General features: G+C 42.1%; 1 protein-coding gene across 1 annotated transcript in view; it reads right to left on the bottom strand.

The window, feature by feature from the left end:
- The window catches only part of LOC126212713 (protein shuttle craft), a 283,723-nt gene that overhangs the window by 60,652 nt on the left and 208,195 nt on the right, over positions 1-14,876 (bottom strand). Inside the window, exon 16 of the mRNA XM_049940125.1 lies at positions 39-217. Within this exon, the coding sequence (XP_049796082.1) occupies positions 39-217 (179 nt within the window). The remainder of the gene's footprint in view (positions 1-38; positions 218-14,876) is intronic.

Below are 14,876 nucleotides of genomic sequence, written 5' to 3'. Positions count from 1 at the left end.
AGACAGGGAGTAGAGTTCCCACAGTGCAGCTGACTCACGTTTTTAGAGTTATGCCTCGCGGTGTGCCAGCCAGGTCCGTAAGGTCGACTGTGCGGCCCGCACGCACGTCCGTCATCTTGGCAGCGAGCAGCGACATGGCGATGCGGCGGTATTCGTTGACATTCTCTGCACAGGGGCGCGTGGTGGAGCGGTGTCCGCACTCGCAGGTCACCACCACCTGCAGGCACCCACAAGAAGTTACAATTATATTGTAACAGTGCATGACAGATGGTGCCTAAAACCTGTACTAGTCATTCCTTGTATTATTTAACTAGTGTATTGGAGAGAGAAAAATCGTTATCTATAATGCAACTCAACCAAAGTGTGGCTACTCAAACTTGGAAAAAAATTCTCTCATGATTCCATGATTCCAGGTGTGAGGAGGAAGAGGGTGTCCAGAAGCTCCCGGTTTAATGACGAGTGGGGGCAGCATACCACAGTTATGACTTATTTCCAATCAGCTGAGCCAACCATGAGCAGTGGTTTAACCACTGTTTATAAACATTGATAATTTAATTGGAATAATATTCATATAATTAACACACTTTCAAATATTTTTAAGTACCTTCAAAATTGTGATTTATAGAATTTGATTTCAATGCTAGGTTGAAAATGCAGAATTCAGTGAGATTTTACAAAATTCCTGAAATTCCCCAAGCTTTCCCTGGTAAAATTTAATTTCCTGAGAACTACAGGTTTTCTAGAAGAATCACCACCCTGCAACACTATGAATTTAATGTTTACCACTGGCCTTGGAATTACATATTATCAGTTATAGGCATTATCTTGATTTTCATTGACATTTAAAGTGATCTTTCATTCATTAAACAAGAAATTCTATTCAAATCTTTCTGCATTTCCTTACGATCATCCAACAGTGATGGTACTTTCCTGTAAACAACTGCATTATAGTGCTGCTAACAAATCATCTACCTACACTGAGAACATTAAAGGTCCTGTTATATTTGTCTGGGGAAAAGCTAATGTTTCTTTAATTTCCGCTCGTCTTTCCACTGTCCAGCAAATGCTATCGGTCATATAAGCCAAATATTTGTAGAACCAATCACACATCTCTGAAGACATTCTATACAACTAAATCACCGTTAGTAGTCGATGGTCTGCTACAGTGTAATGCCTAGCAGAAATCTATCAAGATGCAATGTATCATTTCACATGCATCTATCTCTTGCAGCATGCTTAGTATATACAATGGGATAACACAAACTTAAGTTTACAAAGCCTACAGTGGAATGTGTGTATTTTATACAACCAATACAGCCAACTGATAGTGCACAAATTATGTTATTTTTTGACAGTGTCTCTGTACTGGTTTAGGCACTTGTTACTTTGTGGCAAGAGTATGAATGTACCCTCCTGGTAAAAATCCTGTCCCTGCATTTTGAGCCACGCTTTCACAAAATATTTCACCTCTTCATCTTAAGAGGATCGTTAGCCTCCTAGATGCTCCTTGAAGTGCGAAAAAGATGGAAGTCGCTCGGATCAAGGTTCAGGCTGCAGGGAGTGTGGCCACTGTCTTTCCTCTTTCAAAAACTCCAAGAGTCTGACACTTGCACTATCCCGCCATCACCTCCCGCCACCTTGGATTTGGAGAGGAGAGATGTTTCCACACAACTCACAGATGCTTACTGCCGGGGGTATAGTGGTGGATCAATGTCTTGTCGCCTGTGACAATGTGGTGAAGACAACAGCTTCCTTTTGTAGAGAGCCAATGTAAAAGCTGCAGACTTGCACATGTGCCATTCACTTCGAGTTGGTTAGAATTCTTGGAACACAACAGGAACAAACTTTCCGGTACAGCAAAATATCGCGAACAAAGTGACAAAACTCTTCAGAATGAAATTCTCAAGTTCTACTGCATGACATGATCTTCCTCTTATTCTGACTTAGCTCCTCCACGCAAGCTGTGTTCAGATCTGTCAATGCCGTGCTAGGTCACCCACTGCGATCCTCGTCGGCGACTTTTCTCTACCGCCCGCAGTCTTTCGACATCATTCTGCAATGCAATGACGAGACATTACAATATCTACATAAACCTCTACCAGCTGATGGTGAGTTTCAGCCACGGTTACATATTTCTCCAAAGAAATCTAATACATGAGCAGATTTCTTCGCTTGACCCATTTTCCAAACGAATCATCATTTGTGTTTACCTACATCCAGCACTGTAAGTGTTAGGTGGCTGAAACTGTGCACTGTTTTCAACTGTATTATCAAAATTACCACACACAACAAACTTCTCTGTAACAGATGAAACCCCAGGAATACTGACCTTGCAACCTTAGCTATGTTGCACACGAGTGATTGGATAGGAACAATCTGATTCTTTCAGAGCAGCTCCCCCCCCCCCCCCCCCCCCCCCCCTCCTCCTCCCATCATCACTCTTTGTGAGCTCAGAGTACACTATAGGATCCTGCAACACACAGTTGCCAGCAATATTTTTGTGCAATGCTGCCAACCTCATCTTTCACCTCTTTTTGTAAACAGGAGTGACCTGCACTCTTTAGTAGTCAGGAGGAACTATTTGCCGCGCAGGTGAAGCTAGAAAAATACCAACTACAGAAGGAGTTAATTCTGCAGTATATTAAATGTGAAATATAAAGCCCCTTTCACACCAGAGTGAATGGAAGCAAACAAAAGCAAATGTGTTTTCGCAGGCAATTTGCCAGTGTTCACTAGCATTAACTCGTATCTGTAAACGAGCATTTATGCAGGAGGGAACAGAAGAGAATGTGAGATAATGAACACAGCCTATGAACACTAGATTATTGTATTTTGGTGCTAATAATCACCACACAGGGCATAACACTATATAGTTGGAGTCATACTGCAAAACTTTTGAAGCAGGAAAGTGTGGATACCGCCACTTACATGACAGTCACGGAGTAAGCTGACTTTACTGTCGCACCCACGCACTTTGTTCAGGATGTAGGCTATGGTGACGGTGTGGTAATGGGAATTAAGTACAGTTGCTAAAAATGTATTTATTCTGCCAAATGAGTAAATAGACAAGTGACAACAATGAAATTGGACAACAATGTCCATTAACCGCTGATCGCAATAACTGTCTTTGCATAACAGTTCCACTCAAACACTGATCCCGGAGGGACTACACTTCGTGAAGACAAGTGTGTCTTCCAATCATGTGAACCCAGGAGAACAGTGGACGTGTGTCCGGCATAAATCAAACCTTTTTCTTGCAACAGTAGGGCACAGTGTATTTCACGGATGTGATGAAACAAAGGTGGAAACGAACAGAGAGCATCAAACAAACTTCTGTACATATCTGTGGGGAGCTCCTGTTAAGCTTGACCCACGTGATTCGTACACTGAAGTTAGAAACTCTGGAAAAATGCAACTCTACTGTACGGCAGCTCAGTTCTCCGTGCCATTGCTTTTTCTTTGCTGACGGGCATTCGTGCGTACTACAAATTGCCAAAATTTTGCCTATCAGCAGGTACACACACTGATAAGATATCTGATGCAACTAACTTGGACCAGCCGAGAGTGGTTCAGGTCTGTTCACACATTTTTGCGGCACGGCTGCCACACTGGATTGCAGCTCCAGCATTCCTTAGCATCATCCCAAAGCTTTGAACATATGCCAGTTGACATTTTTTGCGGTACTCTCATTACAATTGAGGAGGAAATTTAAAAGTGGAACATTAATTACCAACAATCACATTACCTGAAAAAACTCTAGCATTTACATTCTGGTTATTAGTAACCAAAGACATTTGCATTAGTCACTGCTTCCCATTTTAGTAGCTGCTATACAAGGTGAGTCAACTAAGACATAACATCCCCTTTATTTTGTGAATAGTTACAGATATTGAAACGAGATTTTTGGCAAATGATAGTATGCTAAGGGGCACATACTTTAGAACATAATAATTTTTAATAGAATGATATTCTTTTTTGAATGCTGTCTAAAAGTGTTTGGAATGATGAGTACAGCAATGTAATGCTTGTTAATTTTGAGGTTGAAACTCTTTGCAAAAGAATCCAAGAAATATTCTAAAGTTGAAAACCAAGGTAGCCAAAATCGGCTATTGTGTTGTAAACACACTTACGGGATGCTACTCCGTCGTAACCAGCCTTTTGACTTTTTACTTGTCGACAATGCAGAACTAGCAGGAAGTTGTTGTCAATGGGTGGGTCGTTATTGTGTGAGCATTTCTTGTATGCAGACATGCACACCAATGAGAAGATGTTAGACATGCTACTGTTATATGGTGAATGTCAAACAAATGCTGTCAAAATGGTAATGTAAAACTACCTGGGGAATTTTTAGTTGTTTCTACAATCAGGAAACATATGCACATTTGAAATAGCTTTTTAAGCCCCATCTATGTGCCAGAAGCTAGTATATGCTATAGTTCCATATAAAAAAATCATAGCTGATCCTATATCTACTTCATATAAGAAATCAAACAATGGGAAATACAGCATGGAATGTAACAATATTATGAAAAGAAAAGTTGCTACTCATTATTTAGCGGATATGCTGAGTTGCAGATAGGCACAACAAAAAGACTCTCACAATTAAAGCTTTCGGCCGTTAAGGCTTTCATCAATAATAGAACACACACACACACACACACACACACACACACACACAAACGCAACTTGCACACATGGCTGCAGTCTGAGGCAACTGAAATCACATTGCAAGCAGCTGTGCATGATGGGAATGATGACTGGTGACTTATATTCATCACATACACAGAAACTTCAGTTTGGCATAAAGCACCATCTTGTGAGAGTCTGTATGTGTGGTGAAAACAATATATATATATATATATATATATATATATATATATATATATATATATATAAACAAAGATGATGAGACCTACCGAACGAAAGCGCTGGCAGGTCGATACACACACAAACAAACACACACACAAAATTCAAGCTTTCGCAACAAACTGTTGCCTCATCAGGAAAGAGGGAAGGAGAGGGAAAGACGAAAGGATGTGGGTTTTAAGGGAGAGGGTAAGGAGTCATTCCAATCCCGGGAGCGGAAAGACTTACCTTAGGTGGAAAAAAGGACAGGTATACACTCGCACACACACACATATCCATCCACACATATACAGACACAAGCAGACATATTTAAAGACAAAGAGTTTGGGCAGAGATGTCAGTCGAGGCGGAAGTGCAGAGGCAAAGATGATGTTGAATGACAGGTGAGGTATGAGTGGCGGCAACTTGAAATTAGTGGAGATTGAGGCCTGGTGGGTAACGGGAAGAGAGGATATATTGAAGAGCAAGTTCCCATCTCCGGAGTTCAGATAGGTTGGTGTTGGTGGGAAGTATCCAGATAACCCGGACGGTGTAACACTGTGCCAAGATGTGCTGGCCGTGCACTAAGGCATGTTTAGCCACAGGGTGATCCTCATTACCAACAAACACTGTCTGCCTGTGTCCATTCATGCGAATGGACAGTTTGTTGCTGGTCATTCCCACATAGAATGCATCACAGTGTAGGCAGGTCAGTTGGTAGATCACGTGGGTGCTTTCACACGTGGCTCTGCCTTTGATCGTGTACACCTTCCGGGTTACAGGACTGGAGTAGGTGGTGGTGGGAGGGTGCATGGGACAGGTTTTACACCAGGGGCGGTTACAAGGGTAGGAGCCAGAGGGTAGGGAAGGTGGTTTGGGGATTTCATAGGGATGAACTAACAGGTTACGAAGGTTAGGTGGACGGCGGAAAGACACTCTTGGTGGAGTGGGGAGGATTTCATGAAGGATGGATCTCATTTCAGGGCAGGATTTGAGGAAGTCGTATCCCTGCTGGAGAGCCACATTCAGAGTCTGGTCCAGTCCCGGAAAGTATCCTGTCACAAGTGGGGCACTTTTGTGGTTCTTCTGTGGGGGATTCTGGGTTCGTGGGGATGGGGAAGTGGCTCTGGTTATTTGCTTCTCTACCAGGTTGGGAGGGTAGTTGCGAGATGCAAAAGCTGTTGTCAGGTTGTTGGTGTAATGGTTCAGGGATTCCGGACTGGAGCAGATTCGTTTGCCACGAAGACCTAGGCTGTAGGGAAGGGACCGTTTGATGTGGAATGGGTGGCAGCTGTCATAATGGAGGTACTGTTGCTTGTTGGTGGGTTTGATGTGGACGGACGTGTGAAGCTGGCCATTGGACAGGTGGAGGTCAACGTCAAGGAAAGTGGCATGGGATTTGGAGTAGGACCAGGTGAATCTGATGGAACCAAAGGAGTTGAGGTTGGAGAGGAAATTCTGAAGTGCTTCTTCACTGTGAGTCCAGATCGTGAAGATGTCATCAATAAATCTGTACCAAACTTTGGGTTGGCAGGCCTGGGTAACCAAGAAGGCTTCCTCTAAGCGACCCCTGAATAGGTTGGCGTACGAGGGGGCCATCCTGGTGCCCATGGCTGTTCCCTTTAATTGTTGGTATGTCTGGCCTTCAAAAGTGAAGAAGTTGTGGGTCAGGATGAAGCTGGCTAAGGTGATGAGGAAAGAGGTTTTAGGTAGGGTGGCAGGTGATCGGCGTGAAAGGAAGTGCTCCATCGCAGCGAGGCCCTGGACGTGCGGAATATTTGTGTATAAGGAAGTGGCATCAATGGTTACATGGATGGTTTCCGGGGGTAACAGATTGGGTAAGGATTCCAGGCGTTCGAGAAAGTGGTTGGTGTCTTTGATGAAGGATGGGAGACTGCATGTAATGGGTTGAAGGTGTTGATCTACGTAGGCAGAGATACATTCTGTGGGGGCTTGGTAACCAGCTACAACGGGGCGGCCGGGATGATTGGGTTTGTGTATTTTAGGAAGAAGGTAGAAGGTAGGGGTGCGGGGTGTCGGTGGGGTCAGGAGGTTGATGAGTCAGGTGAAAGGTTTTGTAGGGGGCCTAAGGTTCTGAGGATTCCTTGAAGCTCCACCTGGACATCGGGAATGGGGTTACCTTGGCAAACTTTGTATGTGGTGTTGTCTGAAAGCTGACGCAGTCCCTCAGCCACATACTCCCGACTATCAAGTACCACGGTCGTGGAACCCTTGTCCGCCGGAAGAATGACGATGAATCGGTCAGCCTTCAGCTCACGGATAGCCTGGGCTTCAGCAGTGGTGATGTTGGGAGTAGGATTAAGGTTTTTTAAGAAGGATTGAGATGCAAGGCTGGAAGTCAGAAAGTCCTGGAAGGTTTGGAGAGGGTGATTTTGAGGAAGAGGAGGTGGGTCCCGCTGCGACGGAGGACGGAACTGTTCCAGGCAGGGTTCAATTTGGATGGTGTCTTGGGGAGTTGGATCATTAGGAGTAGGATTAGGATCATTTTTCTTCGTGGCAAAGTGATATTTCCACCAGAGAGTACGAGTGTAGGACAGTAAATCTTTGACGAGGGCTGTTTGGTTGAATCTGAAAGTGGGGCTGAAGGTGAGGCCTTTGGATAGGACAGAGGTTTCAGATTGGGAGAGAGGTTTGGAGGAAAGGTTAACTACTGAATTAGGGTGTTGTGGTTCCAGGTTGTGTTGATTGGAATTTTGAGGTTTTGGAGGGAGTGGAGCTGGAAGTGGGAGATTGAGTAGATGGGAGAGACTGGGTTTGTGTGCAATGAGAGGAGGTTGAGGTTTGCTGGAAAGGTTGTGAAGGGTGAGTGAGTGATATATATATATATATATATATTTTCGTAATTCAATAACAGTGGTGAATATGCCTTTGTGTTCATGCAAATTTCTGCTACCTAACAAGTAAGTAATAAGTAATATTATTCTGTTTGCACAGCTGCAAAAGTGCATGATATAGTTGTAGTGTTATTTTCAGCTATTACATTATACAAATTGCAACTACATGGTTTTTTTTTGTTTTTGTTTCAGTTTGCTGTACACTTGTTGATAAAACATTACTGTGATGGATTCCCTTGTGTACTGGGACAATGGAAAACACAAGGTTTTGACAGCACACGAACTGACGGTGACGGTTTGCCCTTCAGAGAGTGACGATGGGCCAGAATTCGACGATTCTGACGAAGGTCCGACAATAAATGTCCAAGGCCTCGAATCTCCAGATAGCGATAGTGATCCTGGAACTGACATCCAAATAAAAGCGAAGTTTTCCTTCTCTCCTGACTAGTTCCAATTCACAGCATAGAACAAATTACAGCAATCAGTTCTAGAGCTATCTACACCGTACAAATTTTCTAAATATTTCCTCACTGATGAAATTACATAAAAAATTATGGATGAAACAAATTTATGTGCTATTCAACAACATCCAAACAAGCCATTTGATTGTACAAATTATGACATTCAGAAATTTTTTGGAATATGCATCATCAGTGCTTTGGTGCCAGCAGCCAACATATGTGATCTATGGAGTGATGTGTTTGGAGTCGAGACTTTGTCACAGAAGTACTTTGAGAGATTGCACAGTACCTCGCATTTCAATGACAACCTGAAGCGGCCAGACATCCGAGGTCCTGAAAGTGACAAACTATACAATTTAGGGCCAATACTAGACTACCTGAACCGAGTATGTCTTTCAGTACTCACGGGTGAATGTCTTTTAATTGATGAACAGATGTGTGCTATCAAGGCAAGACACCACACGAAATGTATACGAAAGATAAACCACACAAATGGGGTTACAAACTCTTTACGGTTTGCGATGACTTCGGTTTGCCACAAAGTCGAAATTTACAGTGGACCGTAAAATTTCGGGCTGACGAGGAACCTGATATCGGAGTTAGTGGAAATGTTATTTGACTGTCAAGAGAAGTGCCAAGACACCAGAATTACAAGTTATATTTTGACATATATTATACTTCTCTGGATTTAGCCATGTATTTGTTCAAGAAAGGAATTCAGTGCGTTGGTACAATTCAATGCAATAGAAATCCTAACTGCAAGTTCAGTGATGAAAAAGAACACAAAAAGGAATCGCACAGGAATTTTGAGTCAGTTGATGTTTCTACTGTTTTGTACAAGGAAAACAACAATGTCAGTTTCCCATCCACTTTTGTTGGGGAACTTCTAAAATCAGAAGTGAGAAGATTTGGCAGGAAGAAAAAGGAGCATGTAATGGTGTATAGTCCAGCAGTTATCTCCATATACAATTCTCATATGGGAAATGTTGATTTGCTTGACAGCAACATAGGAAGACATCACATCAAGATAAGATCAAAGAGATGGTATCTTCATCTACTTTTTCACCTACTTGATACAATGATGATAAATTCATGCATACTGTACCAAAGAATGCTTCTTGAAACACAATCAACAGACATGCGCGCGAATCACGAAGTTTAGGGCTGAGTTAGCCCAAACTCTATACCAGGTAGGCCAGAATCCCAGAAAGCGTGGAAGACCGAGCAGCTTCGACCCAACAGACAACAAGAAAATAAAAGTCAAGGGATCTTCGCTACCACCAGAAGATGTACGATTGGATCCAGTAAACCACTGGCCGATTTGGAATGAGGAAAGAACAATGTGCAAAAAATCAAGTACAAAGGAAAGACATTTATTTCATGTGAAAAACGTAAAGTAAATTTGTACTTGAATAAGACAAATAACTATTTCACCTCATTCCACAAAAAAATTAAATAACTTATACGTATTTTGATTACAATGCATTTACGTTTTTTCTCTATTGTTGTAATTTTGATAGTTTTGTTTCAAAATTTTGTTTTATAAGAAAAATATAAAACAAATATTTGTGTGAATAAGGAAAATATGTTTCACCTCATTTCTCGGATGTAAAGTCACTTAGTTGCATGCAAATATACTCTAAATGAAGATAACATTTAAGTTTTTTCCACTGTTTTTGTTAATTCTATAGTTTTGAAATGTTTCAGCTTTTTCCTATTGAGCTTACTTTACAACCTATGCATTGACCATGCATGTGCGGCTTTGCGTATGTGTGAAGTACCAAAAAATCAACTTTTCTCAAAAACTGTAAGTGGAAAATTTTTTACAACATTTTTCTAATGTTCCATAACCAGTTCTAAATGTGTACCAAATTATAGTTACCGAGAAAAAAAATTGCGTAAAGAAGGATTAAATTACTAATATTAACAAAATAGCCACCCATGCCAGTGGCATAAGAGGACAAGATGAGTTGACAAAATCACACAGCAAGCATGTGTTCTAGCTTTTTTAGACAAATTTGAAATTGTTTCCCTACTTGATAGACTGCATGTATCCTACATCAAATTGACTGTTCATCTCACTTTCCTGTACAAAATTGCAGTACAGTGTAAACACCATTAACGTTTACATTGTCTTTACAGTGTTAATCCCCTAAAACTTGCACCTCTTATTTAGTGAACTGTTCAAAGTACTGAAATGAGGGTTTTGACAAATGATAGTAGGCAGATGGGCACATCACTTTATAGTATGTTTAAAACTAATTCTCGGACCACCAGAGATACTGAACCAAGTATGCTTTTTTATACTTTTTAAATGCAATTTGAAAGATCTCAAAATAGTGGCTATAGGGTGTAACATTTCTTAATGTTGGTGTTGAAATTCTTCACAAAAGTATCTGAGAGGTGTGCTAAAACTGAAAGGCAAGGTGGTTGCAATACTATGATGTCGTGCAAACACTGCCATGAGGAGCTCTCCATCATTACATGTGACAAACAAACGGACATATCCTACTGAGAAAAAATGTATTTCACCTCGGTCTTACTTTATATGACACAGATACAGCACGGCCAAAAACTGTTGTAAATGGAACAACACTATCTGACCAAAAGTATGCGGATATACCTATACAATGCAGAATTGACGATCAGATCATCAGATGCCCCAAGAGGTGGACCCGCCGGTATAAAAGGAGGCGAGGAGTATTTTGCTATCAGTAGAGTTGCAAAACAGCAGACTGGATCTCTGAGGAAAGCTAAGAGACTTGATGTGGACTAGTCACTGTATTTCATCTGAGTAAGAAATCCGTCAGGGATATTACTACCTTTCTCAAGTTGCCCATGTAGACTTGTCAATGACACGAGTGTGAAGTGGAAATGTGAAGGAACAACTACGACTAAACCGATATCGGGCAGACTTTGTGTAATGATGGACAGCAAACATCAAGTGCTGCTAAAAGTGGTGGTAAAAAATAGCATGAAATCAGCAGAAGGAATCACTCACAAGTCACAAAATGTTACCAGAAGTCCAGCGAGCACAGTGACTCTATATAGTGACCTACAAACAATGAGGTGCAATGGTTGAACAGCTCCTCACAACACACACTTTTCTGTAGTTAATGCTAGGTGACACTTGTGGTGTAATCACACTATACCCTGTAGCAATCCGGTGGAGTACGGGGGAGGTGGTGTTACGGTGGGCAGTGTTTTTCGTGACCAGAATCTGGTCCCCTTACTGCATTTAAGAAAATACTAGATGCAGAAGGATACAAACACATTTCACAGTGTTGTCTACAGTGTACAGTAGCAGAATAGATTGGAGATGATAACTGACTGTATCAGCATTAAAATACACCTTGTCATAAAGCAGCGTCAATGAGGCAATAGTTGGTAGACAACAATATTCCTGAAATGGACTAGCCTGTGCAAAGTCCCAATCCGAACACAATGGGAATACCTTTGGGATCTTTTGCACCTGATCCCACTGACGTTCTGACATATCATTGAAAGTGACCCCAGGAGAGTTAAAAGTCATCATAAACGTGTTGGACAGACCCCATGCTGACGTCCACCATAACATGTCCAGATACTTTCGATGAGATAATGTATATATACTAACTTCTACTGTGTCACAATTGGCTTAGGAAAACTGTGTCAAATCTACATACGTACTCATGTTTAAATAAACAGCTTTTATAAAAACAAGTAACAGTTGAAAGGCTTGATACGATGGCAGAGCTTGGCATGAGAACATCAATTGGTGATGTTCACATCACACTATCTGACACTGGTCTTTCAATTTTAATACTTTTCTCAGACACTTTTGCGAAACATTTCATCGTCAACATTAACAAGTGTTATGCAAATATACTTATCATTTTGAGATCTTTTGAATGTTGTTAAACAAGTATATGGACTGGAGGAAGAAATCTCTCAGTGGGAACAGTCTGAAGGAACTGGTGAAGGACTGTTCCAGAAAAGCACAACACTGCACAAGAAATTGTTTATATTCTAGCTGTAAGCAATAGGCTTATACGAGGACACTTTCCTGACACAATTCCTGCAACTGAAATGAAGCAGCAATATGGGTTTGCAAGACTTGTTCCTGTCATCGCTACTGTAAAATTTGTAACTCAGGACTAGCTTGGCAGTGATGGATGTTGAGTGCAACATAGGCAATGTATCAAATAAAGCAGTTCAAGTAAAGCTTATAGAATATAAACTGGTACTAAATGGCAGTAAGATTCAGTTTTTACTGTTTATAACACACAATTCCACTAAAACTGATATTTTGATTACACAAAATGGGCATATGATTAATGAGTCTGAACAGTTAAAATTTCTAGTTGCTCAGATAGATAGTAAAATGTAAAGGAAAGCCCATGTTCAGGATCTTGTTCAAAAACTGAATGCTGTTATATTTGCTAATACAATGGTATCTTCAATAAGTGAGGGTCGATCATGAAAATTAGTCCACATCGTTTATTTTCATTTGCTTATGACATACAGGATTATATTGTGGAGGAACTCATCCCATTCACAAAGGGTATTCTTGACTCCAAAATGGGCAGTTCAAGCAATATGAGGTCTATGTTGTTCTTGTAGACCCTGGTTCAGGAGTAGGGGAGTTCTGACATTGGTCTCTCACTGTATATTTTGTTTAACATTGTTTGTTGTTAACAATATGAGCTAATTTCCAAGAAATAGTACCTTTCAACAAATTTATACTAGGCAGAAAGTGAATCTGGATCATTGTATATTTTGTTCAACATTGTTTGTTATTAACAATATGAACTAATTCCCAAGAAATAGTACCTTTCAATGAATTTATACTAGGCAGAAAGTGAATCTGGATCACACCTACTTGACTCTTGTTCAGGAAGGCATGCAATATTTCCTGAAAGCCATTTTCAATACACTACCACTAGAAACGAAAAATCTTGGCAGTAATCATCGCACATTTAATTCTAAACTGAAGAATTTCCATATGGCTGACTCTTGTTCTGTTAGGGAAAAATTAAGCTAATTCCTGTGTTGTATTGTTGATTACGGTAATATATACTGAGAGTTTGTCATCTGGATAGGATTCATCTAAACATTATTTAGCCTACACATTATTTTGTCTCTGTTAATTTCACGTACTGAAATTTTTCCTTGAACATGAAAAGTCATTGTGGATGAGCAGGAAAAATAAACTTGTAATGTTTGGATACAGCATTAGTAGTGTGTTACTTGACATAGTCACACCATTTAAATACCTGGATGTAACATTGCAAAGCAATATTAAATGGAACATGCACATGAGGATCGTGGTAGGGAGGGCAAATGATCGACTTCGGACAAATTTAGGAAAGGGCAGTTCACCTGTCAAGGAGACCACATATAGGATGTTAGTGAAACCTAGTCTTGAGTACAGCTCGAGTGTTTGGAATTCGTATCAGGTCATATTAAGGGAAGACATCGAAGCAATTCAGAGGCAGGTTGCTAGATTTGTTACTGGTAAGTTTGTACAACTCTGGTGTTACAGAGATGGTTCAGAAACTCAAATGGGAATGCCTGGGAGAGGGTGACATTCTTTTCGACGAACTCCACTGAGAAAATTTAGAGCGGCAGCATTTAAAGTCGACTCAAGATGATTCTACTGCGACCAACATGTTTCACGTAAGGACCACGAAGATAAGATACGAGAAATTGATAGAGCTAATGCAGACACATATAGACAGTTGTCTTTTCCTCACTCTATCCGCGAGTGGAACATGAAAGGAAATAACTGCTCGCGGTACAAGATAACTGCTGCCATGCACTGTATGGCAGCTTACAGAGTATGTACATAGACTCTTGGAAATGGAAAAAAGAACACATTGACACCGGTGTGTCAGACCCACCATACTTGCTCCGGACACTGCGAGAGGGCTTTACAAGCAATGATCACACGCACGGCACAGCGGACACACCAGGAACCGCGGTGTTGGCCGTCGAATGGCGCTAGCTGCGCAGCATTTGTGCACCGCCGCCATCAGTGTCAGCCAGTTTGCCGTGGCATACGGAGCTCCATCGCAGTCTTTAACACTGGTAGCATGCCGCGACAGCGTGGACGTGAACCGTATGTGCAGTTGACGGACTTTGAGCGAGGGCGTATAGTGGGCATGCGGGAGGCCGGGTGGACGTACCGCCGAATTGCTCAACACGTGGGGCGTGAGGTCTCCACAGTACATCGATGTTGTCGCCAGTGGTCGGCGGAAGGTGCACGTGCCCGTCGACTTGGGACCGGACCGCAGCGACGCACGGATGCACGCCAAGACCGTAGGATCCTACGCAGTGCCGTAGGGGACCGCACCGCCACTTCCCAGCAAATTAGGGACACTGTTGCTCCTGGGGTATCGGCGAGGACCATTTGCAACCGTCTCCATGAAGCTGGGCTACGGTCCCGCACACCGTTAGGCCGTCTTCCGCTCACGCCCCAACATCGTGCAGCCCGCCTCCAGTGGTGTCGCGACAGGCGTGAATGGAGGGACGAATGGAGACGTGTCGTCTTCAGCGATGAGAGTCGCTTCTGCCTTGGTGCCAATGATGGTCGTATGCGTGTTTGGCGCCGTGCAGGTGACCGCCACAATCGGGACTGCATACGACTGAGGCACACAGGGCCAACACCCGGCATCATGGTGTGGGGAGCGATCTCCTACACTGGCCGTACACCACTGGTGATCGTCGAGGGGAC

The sequence above is a fragment of the Schistocerca nitens genome, chromosome 11 (genome assembly GCF_023898315.1).
Source record: "Schistocerca nitens isolate TAMUIC-IGC-003100 chromosome 11, iqSchNite1.1, whole genome shotgun sequence".
Taxonomy (NCBI): domain Eukaryota; kingdom Metazoa; phylum Arthropoda; class Insecta; order Orthoptera; family Acrididae; genus Schistocerca; species Schistocerca nitens.
The sequence above is the reverse complement of the archived record's forward strand: the minus strand, read 5'-3'. Positions and strand labels throughout refer to the sequence as shown.